Source organism: Solanum tuberosum, unplaced genomic scaffold, assembly GCF_000226075.1.
Source record: "Solanum tuberosum cultivar DM 1-3 516 R44 unplaced genomic scaffold, SolTub_3.0 scf00076, whole genome shotgun sequence".
NCBI classification, from domain to species: domain Eukaryota; kingdom Viridiplantae; phylum Streptophyta; class Magnoliopsida; order Solanales; family Solanaceae; genus Solanum; species Solanum tuberosum.
The window spans coordinates 1,884,312-1,898,960 of NW_006239000.1; the positions used below are offsets into that span (position 1 = coordinate 1,884,312).

General features: G+C 34.1%; 3 protein-coding genes across 4 annotated transcripts; 1 reads left to right on the top strand and 2 right to left on the bottom strand.

Moving 5' to 3' along the window:
• Positions 1-36: 36 nt before the first annotated feature.
• Positions 37-3,942, bottom strand: LOC102580276 (uncharacterized). 2 transcript variants are annotated; one of them, XM_006346150.2, is made up of 6 exons: positions 3,651-3,942; positions 3,199-3,323; positions 2,453-2,622; positions 1,881-1,958; positions 1,103-1,247; positions 37-679 (listed from the first exon to the last, which is right to left on the bottom strand). In XM_006346150.2, the coding sequence occupies exons 1-6, from the start codon at positions 3,715-3,717 to the stop codon at positions 266-268; spliced, it is 999 nt and encodes a 332-aa protein (XP_006346212.1). In that variant the 5' UTR covers positions 3,718-3,942; the 3' UTR covers positions 37-265. The 2 variants fall into 2 exon arrangements, with proteins under 2 accessions (XP_006346212.1, XP_015163670.1); XM_015308184.1 differs by having other exon boundaries at positions 3,588-3,654.
• A 1,011-nt stretch (positions 3,943-4,953) lies between these two features.
• LOC102598477 (pentatricopeptide repeat-containing protein At4g28010) lies at positions 4,954-9,813 on the bottom strand. Its single transcript, XM_006346201.2, has 3 exons — positions 7,406-9,813; positions 5,482-5,804; positions 4,954-5,364 (listed from the first exon to the last, which is right to left on the bottom strand). The coding sequence occupies exon 1, from the start codon at positions 9,670-9,672 to the stop codon at positions 7,459-7,461; it is 2,214 nt and encodes a 737-aa protein (XP_006346263.1). The 5' UTR covers positions 9,673-9,813; the 3' UTR covers positions 4,954-5,364; positions 5,482-5,804; positions 7,406-7,458.
• Positions 9,814-12,937: 3,124 nt separating this feature from the next.
• On the top strand, positions 12,938-14,570 carry LOC102580608 (protein translation factor SUI1 homolog). The gene is made up of 2 exons (XM_006346151.2): positions 12,938-13,043; positions 13,986-14,570. The coding sequence occupies exon 2, from the start codon at positions 14,052-14,054 to the stop codon at positions 14,388-14,390; it is 339 nt and encodes a 112-aa protein (XP_006346213.1). The 5' UTR covers positions 12,938-13,043; positions 13,986-14,051; the 3' UTR covers positions 14,391-14,570.
• Positions 14,571-14,649: the final 79 nt, after the last annotated feature.

The following is a 14,649-nucleotide window of genomic DNA, read 5'->3' on the forward strand; positions in this document are numbered from 1 at the left end:
AATTTATGCACTGCACATGGAAAGAGAAAGCTAGAGTAGCTCAATATATGAATCTTTAGCAGCAACTTTCTAATGTACATTCACGCAGGAACAACTACTACCAAGAACAATATACACAACTCTTTGACAGTGGCCTTACTATTAACAGTGTGATGTCCCAAATAGGAGGCTTTTCCATTGCCTGAAAGAGTCTGAATACAGAAGCTTTGTGTATTGTTGACTGACAGAGATCAAAAACAGTTTTCATATAACTAAACATCTATTTTCAATTCCGGATGTTAAGGGATTTGCTAGCCAGTGAGGCAAGTGCTAGTGCTTTTGCCCTACTATTCATCGTTACCCATTCCTTTTCTGCACGTCGTTGGTGTTGTCTTGCATTCTTTGCTCGCTTTGGCGCTAGTCTAGTATCTCTCTCAAGAAATGCAAGTCTAAACTTTTCTGCAATGGGCAAATCTTCTGAGCTTGAAACTGATGATGGTGATGTTCTAGGTACAATTCCAGAAACTGCCCAGATCTTGGGGTCAATATCTTCAACCATGGGATCATCTAATGATACATCTAGTCTTGCTTCTCTAGGTATATCAATCCCCCTGTAACCGAGTGGCGACGGCTTTGGATTTACTATGACTCGTGGGCATTCTTCAGACAAAATCTCCAGCTGTTCCTTTTCAACTTTTGGCTGCAAAAGGATTAGATATTAGTCTGAATTCAGGAGACTACTCCTTACTCTTAGCCAAAGTTGCAACAAGAAAATTGCAAGTTGACTTGGACAGGGTTTGCCCCAAATCAGCAGTTACATGGTTAAAGAGTGAAACTGCATTGGTATACTTTAGAACTTTGAGTTAAACAGCTCAAATCTTCATATTAATAAATTGAGTTTTTACGTCAGCATCCAACTTGATGTATTGCAAGTAAATGTCTGACACTAAAACTAATACTTCTATAAATAGTACTATTATTATGTGAATTTAAAACATTTAATGTCTTTTAAGAATATACAATAAAAATAATCTATTTGTTATTCTAGTTCATAAGTCACATGCATAACGCTTAATAAGAAAGATGAAGTTTTGCAAGCTTGAACAGGAAATACAACTCATACCCATAAAAGCCAACGCAAGGATGTCGCACCATGAGCTATTTCCAAGGTATCAAGTTCCTCCCAAGAATCTCCTTCCACATGCTCTAGTATTGGTTTCAAGAAACGGAGGCATCTACGAGCTGTGTTCTCACTCCGAGGGCAGCCTCTGCAACATTAAATTTGATTCATTTTGGTTATGTGGTTAATTTCTACATTTTCCTTATTTGTTGAGAGTGTTTTATCAAGCAAAGTATATGATGAACCTAGATTTTTACAAAAGATCTCTTCCATAGAAAAAACTTCAAATGACATTTGTGTAAATAGTTGAAAGATGCAAGGTTCTTTTGTAAAAATAGTTTGAGGTTGTGTGTTCTATCCCTAATAATAGCATACTTTTTTACTTTATCCACAGGAATCTTAAAAAATAGTCAACGAATGCTTACACTATGCACACAGAAAAAACAAATGCATCAAATTTGAGCATCCTTAAGTAAGGCAAGTTCAAATATCTAAAAAATAGCCGATGAATGCTTACACTATGCACATATTTGAGAAGAATCTTAATACTGAATGTACTCATTAGTAAAAAAACATTATTTAACATGAAAAGGTCCACAGGTTCTAAGCAAGTTATAAGAAAACCAAATGGTTGCATCAGTAGCCTCGAGGTTAACCAGACAATCATTTATGAAATGTTAGCTTAGGGGAAATCCAATGGACCAGATCTTGTTATTGTTACACACGATGTTTTATGCTTCATGACTGAAAGAAGTGACTTGATTTAAGAAAGGAAACCTACCCCCATCTCAGTATTTCCAGAGACCGGCAGTTCTGCAAGAGTTCTGATACACTGACTGATGTGAGCTTGCTGCAGCGACTGTGACAATGGATGTTCATATTTAGGTTCACATTTCAAAACCAAATTTAAGTTGAGCAGCAGAAAAAGGACTGAAATAGGTGAGAGTGTGGCCTGCACAAAGTGTGTAATGCAACTTTAAAGAAAAGTGAATCCAGAAAAGCACTTGGAATAAATTCTTTTACACAAGTACGAGATCAAGAACCAGTTAGAGAAAGCAAGAAGAGTAGAAAATGGGAGTTAACGCCTCATAACATATTTTTTAAGCCATACAGTCAGCACACTACTTGATTTAATTTACTAGTAGTGAGGGCTCCTTACTAATTGCAGAATTTTGACAAAGGACAAAAAATTATGTGTGCCTTAGTGGAAATGAGAGGTGTCATGTAGCAAGATATAGTTGGCGCACCATGCATATCCAATAAGGAAGTTAAACCAGAAGATCTTTTCTGACATGCATGTTGTTTCTGAAAACAAAGAAACCCTCGACAAATGAAATGATCAATATACAACACCTTATATCAACTGCTTGCAGATGTTTGCAAGTTTTAACCACTTGTGATAGGCCAAAATCAGAAACCTCCGAACCAGACAAGTCCAGGATTTTCCAGGAGCTATCAGCCAATGCAACAATGACATCGTCATTCAATAGCCTTCTCCTTCTTGCAATTGCCACAAGTGCCATCTAACAATTAAAACAGATTGTTTCAGTAACCAGAAAAATTAGAGTCGAAAGGACAAGCTAGGATGTAAATCCACATTTTCCAATAATTCATTAAATAGTTTTGCAAGATAGCATGGATTGACAGCTTTATTTTACTTTGTTAGTTAACCTTCTCCACCACCACTTCAATCTCCACCAAACAATTCCCTCAATGAAAACAAACGAAGGAAGAAAAAAATAAATGATTTCTTTGATAGCGAAGAAGCAGTCTTTTGTCAAAAGTTGGATGAAAGATTCCGGGGAAACATTCCTTCACTATTACGTTCACCCTTAATATGGTGGCATAATAAATTGCTTGACTAGGAAATAGGACATCTATAATGTCATTTTGTGGAATGAAAACCTTATTATCTTAAGGGAATTGCAGAAGAACATACAGTTAACTGAAGCACAAAAGGCACCACGCCTTAAGAAGCAAAAGTTTTCGGGTTAAACGATTGCCAACTAAATCTAGTTGTATTCACATCAACCAAAGGGTACACTTTCAGAATAACTACAACCAAATTATGTATAAAACCAGGCATAAGAATGCTCAACCTTCATGGTGGACGGAATAGCAGCTATCTCGGCGAGGTCTTCAATGATATCCTCAAAATGTCTACCAATAACTCCAAGACACAAGCTCACCAAGCTAGGGGGCTTTTTCTTCATAATAGCCAATACTGTAACAAAACAATCAAACTCCATTAACTCATCACAATTCAAAGCCCCACAACTACAAGAACTTCATGTGATCCACAAAACAGAACAAATGAACAAACATCTGGACTTCTGCTCACAACAAAATCAAGTCTTGTTTTCTACTACTAGTTAGGACACCAAACATTATTTCCCAAAAATTAACAAAATCTTATTCTAAATCACACAGAATAATAGATGTAATCAATATATACTCCGAACCCATTATTCTTTTTGTAGATAGATACCTTTCGCAGAAAATGTTGCATGTAGAAAAGTCTACCGGAAAAAGGTTCACCGGAGAAACATACCAGATGCTTGAAAAAAAGCGTTGTGAATTACGCCGGCGACGACTTCAGGGGATTTTGTTTTGTCCATCAACTGAAAGATTGAATACAACGGAGAAGCTTATTCAGGGTCGACGCCGACGCGGTGAATTGGGAATTTCTCGCCGGAGACTTTTTTTTTTTTTTTTTGGTTTGATTTTCGACCTAATTATTGACAGCTACTATTACCGATCATGAAAATAAGATTTATTTGTGTCCATATTAGAGTCGGAATAATTTAAAATCACCTTGCGTAAGGCATAACTTACAAGATTTTCTTTTCATGCCCAAAATAATTTATAAGATTTTCTTTTCATGCCCGAAAAAGTTTGAAGCCGAAACCTCTAATTGTAGAGGAATATACCCGTAATTAGTGTTTCGCTAGCAATAAAATTTAGAAACCAATCGATCCTTGTTAGGGAAACTAAGGGCACTTTTGATTGGGGACTATATTATCTCGAGATTAATTATTCTAAAATTATTATTTCACCTTTTAATTGTGGGTTAAACATCTGGGATTAGTTATCTCTTATCCATCGTACCAAACAAGCCTTAAGAGTGTTCTCCGTACCGTGTTGGGTAACTTGTCATAGAAATTAATCAATGAACAAGCCTTAAGAGTGTTCTCCGTTCCGTGTTGGGTAACTTGTCATAGAAATTAATCAATGAACGTAAGTTTGCCCGAACCAAAACAAAAATTAGTGTCATTATTTTCCGAGCCTTTTTTGAATAACTATAGTGTTCAAACCAACTTGTGTTCAGCTCGACTAGTTTCACCTGATACATGCTACCTTCCACCAACAAGAGGTACTCATGTAACTCTATTCGCCGAGACTCGATCACTTCCTCACTACACATGCTATCTCCTACCAGCAACCAGGTAAGTTTGCCCGAACCAAAACAAAAATTAGTGTCATTATTTTCCGAGCCTTTTTTGAATAACTATAGTGTTCAAACCAACTTGTGTTCAGCTCGACTAGTTTCACCTGATACATGCTACCTTCCACCAACAAGAGGTACTCATGTAACTCTATTCGCCGAGACTCGATCACTTCCTCACTACACATGCTATCTCCTACCAGCAACCAGTATCCAGGTAACTCCACCCCTCAAGACTTAGGCTGATGAAAGAAATCACCTAGTGTTTTTGCCTTTTTCTGAAAATTTGAACATGAAACCTAGTAATTCTCCTCACTTCATTGACTACTGGGTCATTCTTAGTGCACTTTCTGCATCATATTTTCTTGCTCATACTTGCCTGAATCACAAACTAACAAGATTCTTACAGTAAACATAACTCTCATTGTAATTCCAGACTCGGTCTAAAAGATACATTCAGAATTTGAATTGCCTTAATAACAATACACAAATAAAACTTATAGCACTATAATTTTCTTGATTGTCCTGTTCTTCAAATCGTGTACTTACATGGCCCTATGTACACCTTATGGCACCATAGGAATTGTGTTTGGTCTTGTTGCAGAACCCTTTCTTCTTCTTCTGTTCGAAATTTAACTATTGATCGAGCAAAGTATGTCTTATCAAGCCAACATTTAGCTTGATTGTCTTTAGAGAATGGTTTCTGGTAAATTAGTGCGACTTCAAATATCTATACAACTCGTGCATTCCATTTCAACAGTGCTGTGTGAACTCTTGATAACTCAATCAGTGGAGCCGTATCACGGATGATAACCCAACTCTGCAGCATACAATTAAACAAGATCAGAAAAATGAAGAAATAATAGTGGAGACCTAGGCAGATATTGCAATCTTTTGTTTACAAAAAAATAAAGAGAAAGTAGAATTTCGCGTTCACCTTTTGGTTAAACTTCCAGAATAGAGCACCTCCTGTGCAGTGATATTAATATTTGCATGCCAGATGACGTCTTTTTCAGTAGGCCACACAAAATGGAATTTTGTAATTAGCAGGAGGGAGAACTAAGCAAGTATGCCTCGAACTAGGTCCACAGTTACAGTCATAGAAAGATGAGTCTGATCACCAGGTGAGTGATTATGGTCGAAATCATCCTTCTCTGTTTTATATTTCACCTGGGAGTCATCCAAATGAATCATGACTGTTACCCAATAACCGCCCCCCACAAGACACACCTCTATGGAGTGGCCTCGACATGTTTCCACCTGTGAACCACCACTCCAAATAAGTTATACAAATTCCATTCAGATAAAGTGCTCTTCACATAAATGAACTAGAACAAGGGTAAAGAAAAACAGTATCTCCAAACAAAATCTAAACACACTTCCATAACTAGATCCACAAACTCCCGAATAAACTTACAATGGTATCATTAGGAAAAACAGCCAAATGACATTTCCATTTTCTAGATGGAACTTCATTATAAACTTGTGCAAGCTAACCAGAGAAGCAAAAATATACTGCTAAATTGAGATAGAGCAAACCGATTACAGAAAATAGATGCATTCAAACAGTAAGTGTAATTTCGATAGCGTTAACAAGTTATTTCCTTGTACTAAAAAGTAAAAACAGAGAGCGAGTTTAGTAGAAATGAAAATCAATTCATCTAGTATCATAAACCCAGAAATGAGTTTTGAAACCTACTCGACCATCGTATTCCCTGCCCTCATAATGGAGGAAAGTAACAGAATAAACCAAAAAAACACAGTTTAGGTATCAAAAGAAAAAGTAGTGTGTGCCAATTGCCATAGCTAATAAGCCCATGACATTGAGGTTCCATAAGTGGCATACCAAATAGGTATTACTTTAACCAGGCAAGAAAAACCAAACAGAGGAGAACCACAAAAGAATAAAAGACGGACAAAAGTCATTAGCATAGTGGAAAAGCATTGAGTACAATATAAATAATTGATGCAACAGAAACTGATTCACTGAAAGCAGTTTCCAGTTTGCACAAATGATGATTTTTTTTTAATGTAAGGCAATCACCCTGGTCAGTGACCAAAGGTTGTTGCGGGTTTGGCATGACCTCAACACAAATGATGAATTGTTGTCTTCTTTCACGATTTCAGCTACCTCTGCAAGCACCAGATATTTCTTTCTCCTCTCTCACATAAAAAAAATCAAAATCTCTCCCTCTCTCTGTGTGCAGCTTTACCTACACAGCTTTAAGAATCATGATATATGAGATACAATGATTACGTTTGTATCTCGTATAACATGAATCTTAACTCTAAAACTTATCAAAATAGTCTCAAATATTATTTGAATAAAAATTGTAGTCAAGGATTCAAAAACATGATGACACTTGTAGGCATTCATATCGTAAGGTTAAGGTCACTTCCATTTTCATCAATAACACAACTTATTTTCTTTATGTAAATCTTGCTAGATCAATACAAATACATATGACAATCATGAGTTCAACTTAAGGTCAAAGGTATCTGAAAAAACTTTAATACAAGGATAAGTTAGGGAAAGTCCACATTTTATTTTATTTTCTGAAAAAGATTTATCATGAAATATGATAACGAAGGCAACTCCAATATTTAAGATGGAAGTGGAGGAGGAGTTGTGTGCCTTGAGGGATTTCTCTAATTAAAACCTTTTAACATATAGTTCAATAAAAAGTAAGTAGAAACCTAAGTGATGCATGAAATATAGGACCATACAAGATAACCTACTCTCCCGGCATTTAATGTATATTCTAGGATGCTTGCCTTTCGACAAGAAAAAATAATAGACTATGGAATTACAACATACCCTGCATTGCGTTGCAAAAGCTTTAAATGTCAAAATGTAATACCTATGTAGAAAAGAAAGCTCCCTCAATAACTGCCAGAAGCATGTGAGATTGTACTACAAAGCAGAATCTAACTGAAGCTTGGGGAGACTCTTCTGAAGCTTCATCAACAACTCACTGCAGGGAATACTAAATCCTTCTGATTTTTTCTGCGAAAAGTTTGGCAACAGTTCCTCCACATTAAGATCTTCAGAAATATTACAAAGACATTGCAAGATGGTGGACGTAAGTCCGAGGTCTAGCTCAATGCCCTTAGCAGCCATTTTGCGAAGCAAATCAATAATTTCTTCTGTTTCACCATTCAAACTAAATCCCTTGAGTAAACAATCATACACAGTAATGTCCGGTGTCAAGTCAGAAGCATTCATTCTCACAAATAATTTTTTCGCCTCCTCCATCTGTCCAAGCTTCGAAAACCTGTTTATTAATATGGAGAAAGTGAAGACATCAGGACTCAAACCCCTCTGGGACATATCGATAAGCAACTCCTTAGCAGACTGCAAATTTCCTGCTTCAAGAGTTGAATCAATGATAATATTGTATGAGATTACGTCTGGTTCACAATTTCCATCTAACATCTCTTGAAACAACCTCCTTGCTTGCTCCAAGCTACCCTCTTTGCATAAGGCATCCATCAAGCTGTTGTAATCAAAAGCAGTTGGATGATATCCCTTCTTTCTAAATCTGAGAAACAAACCTTTTGCAATGTTGAGCGCACACAGCTTGCAAAATCCATCAATTATGGTGCTATGGGTTATTGAATCTGGAATAAGATTCAATTGATTTAGCTGCTTCCAAAGTTCAAAAGCTTTGACAATGTTGCCTGCCTTTATATAAGCTCCAATAAGTACAGTAAAGGTTCCAATATCAACTAAAGACTTGTTCTCAACCATCTTGTTATGAATTTCCCCTGCCTTATCAAGGGAGCCTTCTTGGCAAAGCCCACGAATCAGTACATTCATTGTTATAACATCCGGCTGAACATAAGTTTCGTCACCCAACATCGAATCAAAAAGTGTCACGGCATCGTCCAATTTCCCACTTTTACAAAGTCCTTTTACTAGTGTATTGTAAGTGATCACGTCGGGTGTCTTTCCTTTCTCTATCATCAATTTTAAAATGTCAAAAGCATCGGCCAATAACCCTTCCTTGCATAGTGCACTTAAAAGAATATTGTAAGTTATGTTTCCAGGCTCCTCACCCCTACGTATCATCAAATTGAACAATTCAATTGCTTTTTTAGCCATCCCATTATTGCCGAGGCCACCAATCATTCCCGTAAAAGTAACAATGTCAGGCTGGATTCCGCGGTCCAACATATCATCATACAACATTGTAGTTTCTTTCAATTTCCCCTGCTTACAAAATCCATTAATTAAACAAGAATAAGTGACAACACTCGGAGAAATTCCTTTCTCCAACATCTCATTCAAAAATTCTTTCCCTCTACTAACATATCCTTTGTTACAAAGCCCATTTATGAGTGTACTATACACAACAACATCCTCTTTCAAACCTTTTACTCTCATCTCCTCCAACAATCCAATAGCATCATCAAACCTCCCGTCCGAACAAAGACCCTCCATCAAAATGGCATACGTATACGAGTTAGGGGTAAAATTCACCACCTTCTCCATACTAAACCTCAAATCCAAAGCCTCTTGTATTTTCTTCTCTCTACAAAGTCCTCTCATTAGGGTGTTTAAACTAACTATATCAGGTGTTACCTCTTTCATATCCAAACCCCAAACAAACTTAATAGCATTAACAACCATACCATTTTCACATAAACCCTTCAATATAACATTAACAACATAAACATTAGCCTTATAACCATTCTTCAACATCAACCCCAATACACCAATTGCTAATTTAGGCTTATGAACATAAACAAAACATTCAATTAAAGCAGCTAATGATAAAAACCTGGGCAAGACTTGGGCTTTTCTCATTTTACAATACACCCTTAAAGCAAGATTGTACTCCTTACTCTTAGCCAAAGTTACAACAAGAAAATTGCAAGTTGACTCGGATGGGGTTTGCCTAAAATCATCAATTACATGGTTAAAAAGTGAAACTGCATTGTTATACTTGGGATTAGGCTTTTCACAAAGAGACCTCAAATGGGTGTCCAATTTTTGTGTATCTGAGTAAACTGGAGATGGGGTTGGGGTTATTGCTGAAAAGTGTTTGATAAAGAACAGATTTTGGGTATTAAAGGGTGCTTCAAAAGAAACACAAATGTTTGATATTTGCTTTCTGATTATCATCGTACAGCTAAAGATTTATGCAGCTGAGTTGTTGATAAAGATATAGAGAAGACAATACCTTGGCTATAATGAAGACGGCAAAATCAGCTATTGTGCCACTGACTGAGGACAGCGGTGGCTCAAGGTTAAGACGGGTAGAGCTTTACACTCGGATTTGATCATTATTAGCCATTGTATTATTTTGTTACTATACATACATAGGGGCCAAAAAAATTTAATAGTAAAATTTTACGATTTTAATTTTAGTTGAAATAATATTGAATATTATATATAAAAAAAGAACTATCGATTTTTGATTTAAAATATTTTTAAAATTTTGAGTTAAATAGCTTATGTAAATTTTACGATTTTAACTTTAGTTGAAATAATATTGAATATTATATATAAAAAAGAACTATCAGTTTTTGAATAAAAATATTTTAAAATTTTGAATTAAATAGCTTAAATCTTTATGTAAATTTTACGATTTTAATTTTAGTTGAAATAATATTAAATATTATATATATAAAAAAGAACTATCGATTTTTGATTGAAAATATTTTAAAATTTTGAGTTAAATAGCTTAAATCTTTATACAAATAAAAACAAAGTTTTTACATCAATATCCAACTGGGTGTATTGCAAATAGATGTGACTTCTAATGACCAGAATTAATACTTATTTTTATAAATAGTAATATTATTATGTAAAATTAAATATGTCTTTCAAGAATATACAATAAAAACAAGTAATATGCGAGACAAAAAAAAAAAGCATTTCTAAATTAATGATATTTCTATGTATGTATATATATTTAAGATCTCTTATGATAATTTAATTTTAGACTATTTGAATTAGAAACTTTTAAAAATAACTACAGTTTGAATTTATTTAGAGGTGTGTGATTATAATTTGATTAATTATAATCTGTAATTATATGCAGGGTGGGATCCATGATTAAAAGTCTATAGGTGTCAATTAAATTTATCGATTAAATCAATTTAGGCGTTGAATCAAATTATTCGTCTTATCGATCTAACAAGCTCAAAAACAAAATATGAACAGTACACTCCACATTCAACTGCGATTGTCAAAAACAAGGTATGAACAGTACAATCCACATTCGATTGTGATCATGAAGTGCATAAAGCTAAGACTTTCAATAATATTACTAATATCATAAAATATTCATCATTCATTTATAATTATCTCGACGAGTTTTCATTATATTCTGAGAGTGGTCAATAATGTCATCATTACTTACATTTACAAATATATTACACTCTATATAACAAATTCAATAATCATTTAAAGATATATCAACAATGTTATTCCGCACTTTATTTTTTATGTGCTTTATGAATGAAAATGTTTTCTTCACAATTATCGTATCATCACGTAAAATTATAGTGAACTTCACAAGGAAATAAATAAGTGAATAATTTTTCACAAAATTTCCCTCAATAAATATCTTTGTCAAATCACAAATTCCTTGTAAGTTGAAAATTTTGGAAATAGCACCTCACATATGAATTACGAAAGCATCGAGTTGATAACTCAAATCTAAACGAAAAAGCAATAGCAATAGAGCGATGAGGCGAGAGATGTTGATATTTAGTGAAGAAGACGGACATGATTTTCAATGTGAAGAGGGAACAAAAATTTTCATTAAACTTTTGTATCTTTAAATAAATATAAACTAATAAGAAATAAAGAAAAGTTAAAAGATTAATAAATTTCATTAGTCAAAAAGTAATTATTTATTAATACTAAATCAGTGTATATATATATATATATGACTGGTAACACATTTATTATTTTTATCTTTGTTATACATATATATACCTATATATATAGAGTTTTCATCGAAGTTTGTGGTGGCGTGACACTCCACGGGCCTTCATTGATCCACCCCTGATTACATGTTAGAAGAAGGGGAGAGACAATCGAGATATGAAGAGAAAGGAGAATTACAATTAATTTATACATCTAATCGATTTGTATCATAATACAATTGATACAATAAAATTTTAGTCTATTCACCAACTAATATGATAATCCAACATTAATAACACTACAAGCCAATATTGCGGTTGGCTTAACAATCACAATTCGTTTTTAAATAGTCCTATTATCATATGTGTGTGGTGTTACTTTTTGTATTTGTATCGTTAACTGCTAGTATCATTTATAATTGTATTGTTAACTGCTATCATTTATAATTGTATTGTTAACGAGTAAATTTTAGGAATAACAAACATAAAAATCATATTAGCGCTCTATAACTACAGTTTTGTATTTGTGCTTCATAGTAAACTATAGCATCAGATTTGAATAAAATTGCAGGTAGCATCTGATTGTATAAAATCGCAGACATCTGATTTGTATAAATTGTAGCGATTTGTATAAATCGTCTGTCTCTGTTTATAAAAATTGTGTTTGTATATGTATATATTCTTTGTGTTTGTATATCTACGTAAAATTTGAATTCGTATACAATTAAATTGAGTTAAAACAGTTGTATTTGTATATCAAATCTCTCTCTCGCTTTGTATAATTTGTGTTTGTATGAAGCGAGAAAGAGAGAAAGGCAAAGAGAACTGGATAGGGGAAGATTTGTATTTGTATGATTATAAATGTATAAGATGAAGCGATATGTATTTATATTTATATATATTGTTCTCTTTTGCTTTATACAAACACAAACATAATATATACACTTGTGTGGTATAAAGTGAGAGACTCGAGCGAGATTCCAGAGTGGCAAGCGAGATTCTCTGAATGACAGAATGACAGTGTTTGCTAAAAATTAGAATTAAATAAAACTATAACTATAACATTTATTTTGAATTAATAATTTGTTATAATATACAATTTTCCCTATAATATAATACTCCATAAATACATTTCACATGTATGTAACTTTTCCATAATTGTATGATGGGCCCACTCAATTTACAGCCCAACAATGAGTCAAGCAGGCAAAACACGCAACTTATCTAGAATATATATATCTGGATTCTTCTCAGCAAATGGATGACGAGACGAATCGGGCCCCACACATGCTGACCCAACTTGTAAGTGGGCCCCCGAAATTGCCGTAACCCGAAAGCAATTGTTCCAATTTTCCAAATGCGTTGAATTTACGCGTTTTTTAAAACCCTAATCCCCAAATTACCGGACCAAATTAGTAGCTACAAACAAATCACAGCCGTTCTTAATCAGGATTAGACATAATTAATGACGTATTTAAGGCTAATTAAGGTGTTGTGTTTGGGAATATTGTGACCCCACTTACACCGCCACCATTTCTAGTTTCTTGTCTATAAATAAAGAACAAGTTTTTCTTCTCTTGAAAAACATCATCTAGTGTTTGATTAGTCTTTCTTAAGGTTAGTTCTTTACTCTATTATTTTCAGTTTTAAGTAAATTTTGGTTTTTTTTGTGTGTGTAGAAAATCTAGCTAGTAGAGTCATGTTGCTACTTTTTTTCCTTAGTTTTTGGGTTGATTAGACATTTTTAACTTTGTGGGTTGTTGGGTTGTGGTTTGTTTGTGGCTTTAGTCAATCAAAGTTTGGATTTTGATCCTTGGATCATCTATGTTATAGTTAAAGATGGTCTTTTTCAACTTCAGTTGGTTTTTTTGATAACTTTGTTAAATTTGGACTCTGCTTGTATGTGCAGTTTTAGTCAATCAAAAGTTAGAATCTTTGATCTTTGAATTATCTAGGGATGATTGCACTTGAATCTCTAGGATAGTTAGTTGGGAATTTTTGATATGTTGATCTTGATATGTGGAATTAGTCGAGGTGCGGGAAGATGTTCTAGATATCATGGTTATCGAAATATATATATATTTGTTGATCTTGATCATCATTTCATATTGCTTAATAGTTAGGTAGTTGGACTTTTATATGTTAATCATCTCATGTTTGCTTAGAAGTTATGTAGTTGGACTAGTTGGATTTCCTTATTTCAAAAAAAAAAAACTAGTTGGATTTCCTGATATTCTTGATCATCTCATTGTGTAGTTGATTTTCTTATGTGTTGATCATCTAATATTGCTTAATATGTATGTGGGGTATTATCTCATGTTTTGCTAAATATGGATTTTTGCTTTTTTGATCATCTCATTGTGTATAGTTGGGTTGTTCATATTAAAGAGGTGTTCTTTTTTTGCACTCTGTGTGATCAATTTACTAGGTTTAATTTCGGGCATTGATGTAGTTGTATTTTTGATATTTTGATCATCTCATATTGTTGTTTAATACTTATGTTGTTGGAGTTTTAGTATCTTGATCATTTCCATGTTAAAAGAAGTGTTCTTTTTGCAGCTCTCTTGTGATCAATTTACCAAGCTTCAGTTTCGGAGCGTGAGAAGTTCTCTTCCAGCTATTTACATGGTTGATATCGACGTCCAGATCCCATCTGCTTTCGATCCATTTGCTGAGGCTAAGGACTCCGGTGCACCTGGAGCCAAGGAGTATGTTCATATTCGCATACAACAAAGGAATGGAAAGAAAAGTTTGACGACAGTTCAAGGACTGAGGAAAGAATTCAGTTACGAAAAAATCCTCAAAGATCTGAAGAAGGAATTCTGTTGCAACGGGAATGTTGTGCAGGATAAAGAACTTGGCAAAGTGATACAACTTCAAGGTGATCAAAGGAAGAATGTTTCTCATTTCCTTGTGACTGCTGGTGTTGTCAAGAAGGATCAAATCAAGATTCATGGTTTCTAAGTTGTTGGCTATTTAGAGTTATTTGAAGCATAGTAAAATATAGCAGTTGTTTGGGTTTGTTGTTAACAAGTGTTGGTTTTTGTTAATGCCCATGATATCTTGCCATGGGTTTCTTTCTGAATTGTGCTGGTTGTACTTTGTTTACAGATAATAATAAATTTGGTTTTCTAAAGCTAATTGGTGTTAGTGTCTGTGTTTATCCAGACCTTGCAATCCATTTATACAGCCTGCTTAGTACTTTATTACCAGTTGATAGCTT

What these genes read in the sequence shown, in the direction of transcription:
- LOC102580276 (XM_006346150.2), bottom strand. Translation starts at nt 3,717, where the DNA reads ATGGACAAAACAAAATCCCCTGAAGTCGTCGCCGGCGTAATTCACAAC. An exon ending in CTGGAAATACTGAGATGGGG is followed by an intron (nt 1,248 to 1,880) that starts GTAGGTTTCCTT and finishes TTAATGTTGCAG; the next exon opens with AGGCTGCCCTCGGAGTGAGA. An exon ending in CCTTGCGTTGGCTTTTATGG is followed by an intron (nt 680 to 1,102) that starts GTATGAGTTGTA and finishes ATCCTTTTGCAG; the next exon opens with CCAAAAGTTGAAAAGGAACA.
- LOC102598477 (XM_006346201.2), bottom strand. Translation starts at nt 9,672, where the DNA reads ATGATAATCAGAAAGCAAATATCAAACATTTGTGTTTCTTTTGAAGCA.
- LOC102580608 (XM_006346151.2), top strand. Translation starts at nt 14,052, where the DNA reads ATGGTTGATATCGACGTCCAGATCCCATCTGCTTTCGATCCATTTGCT.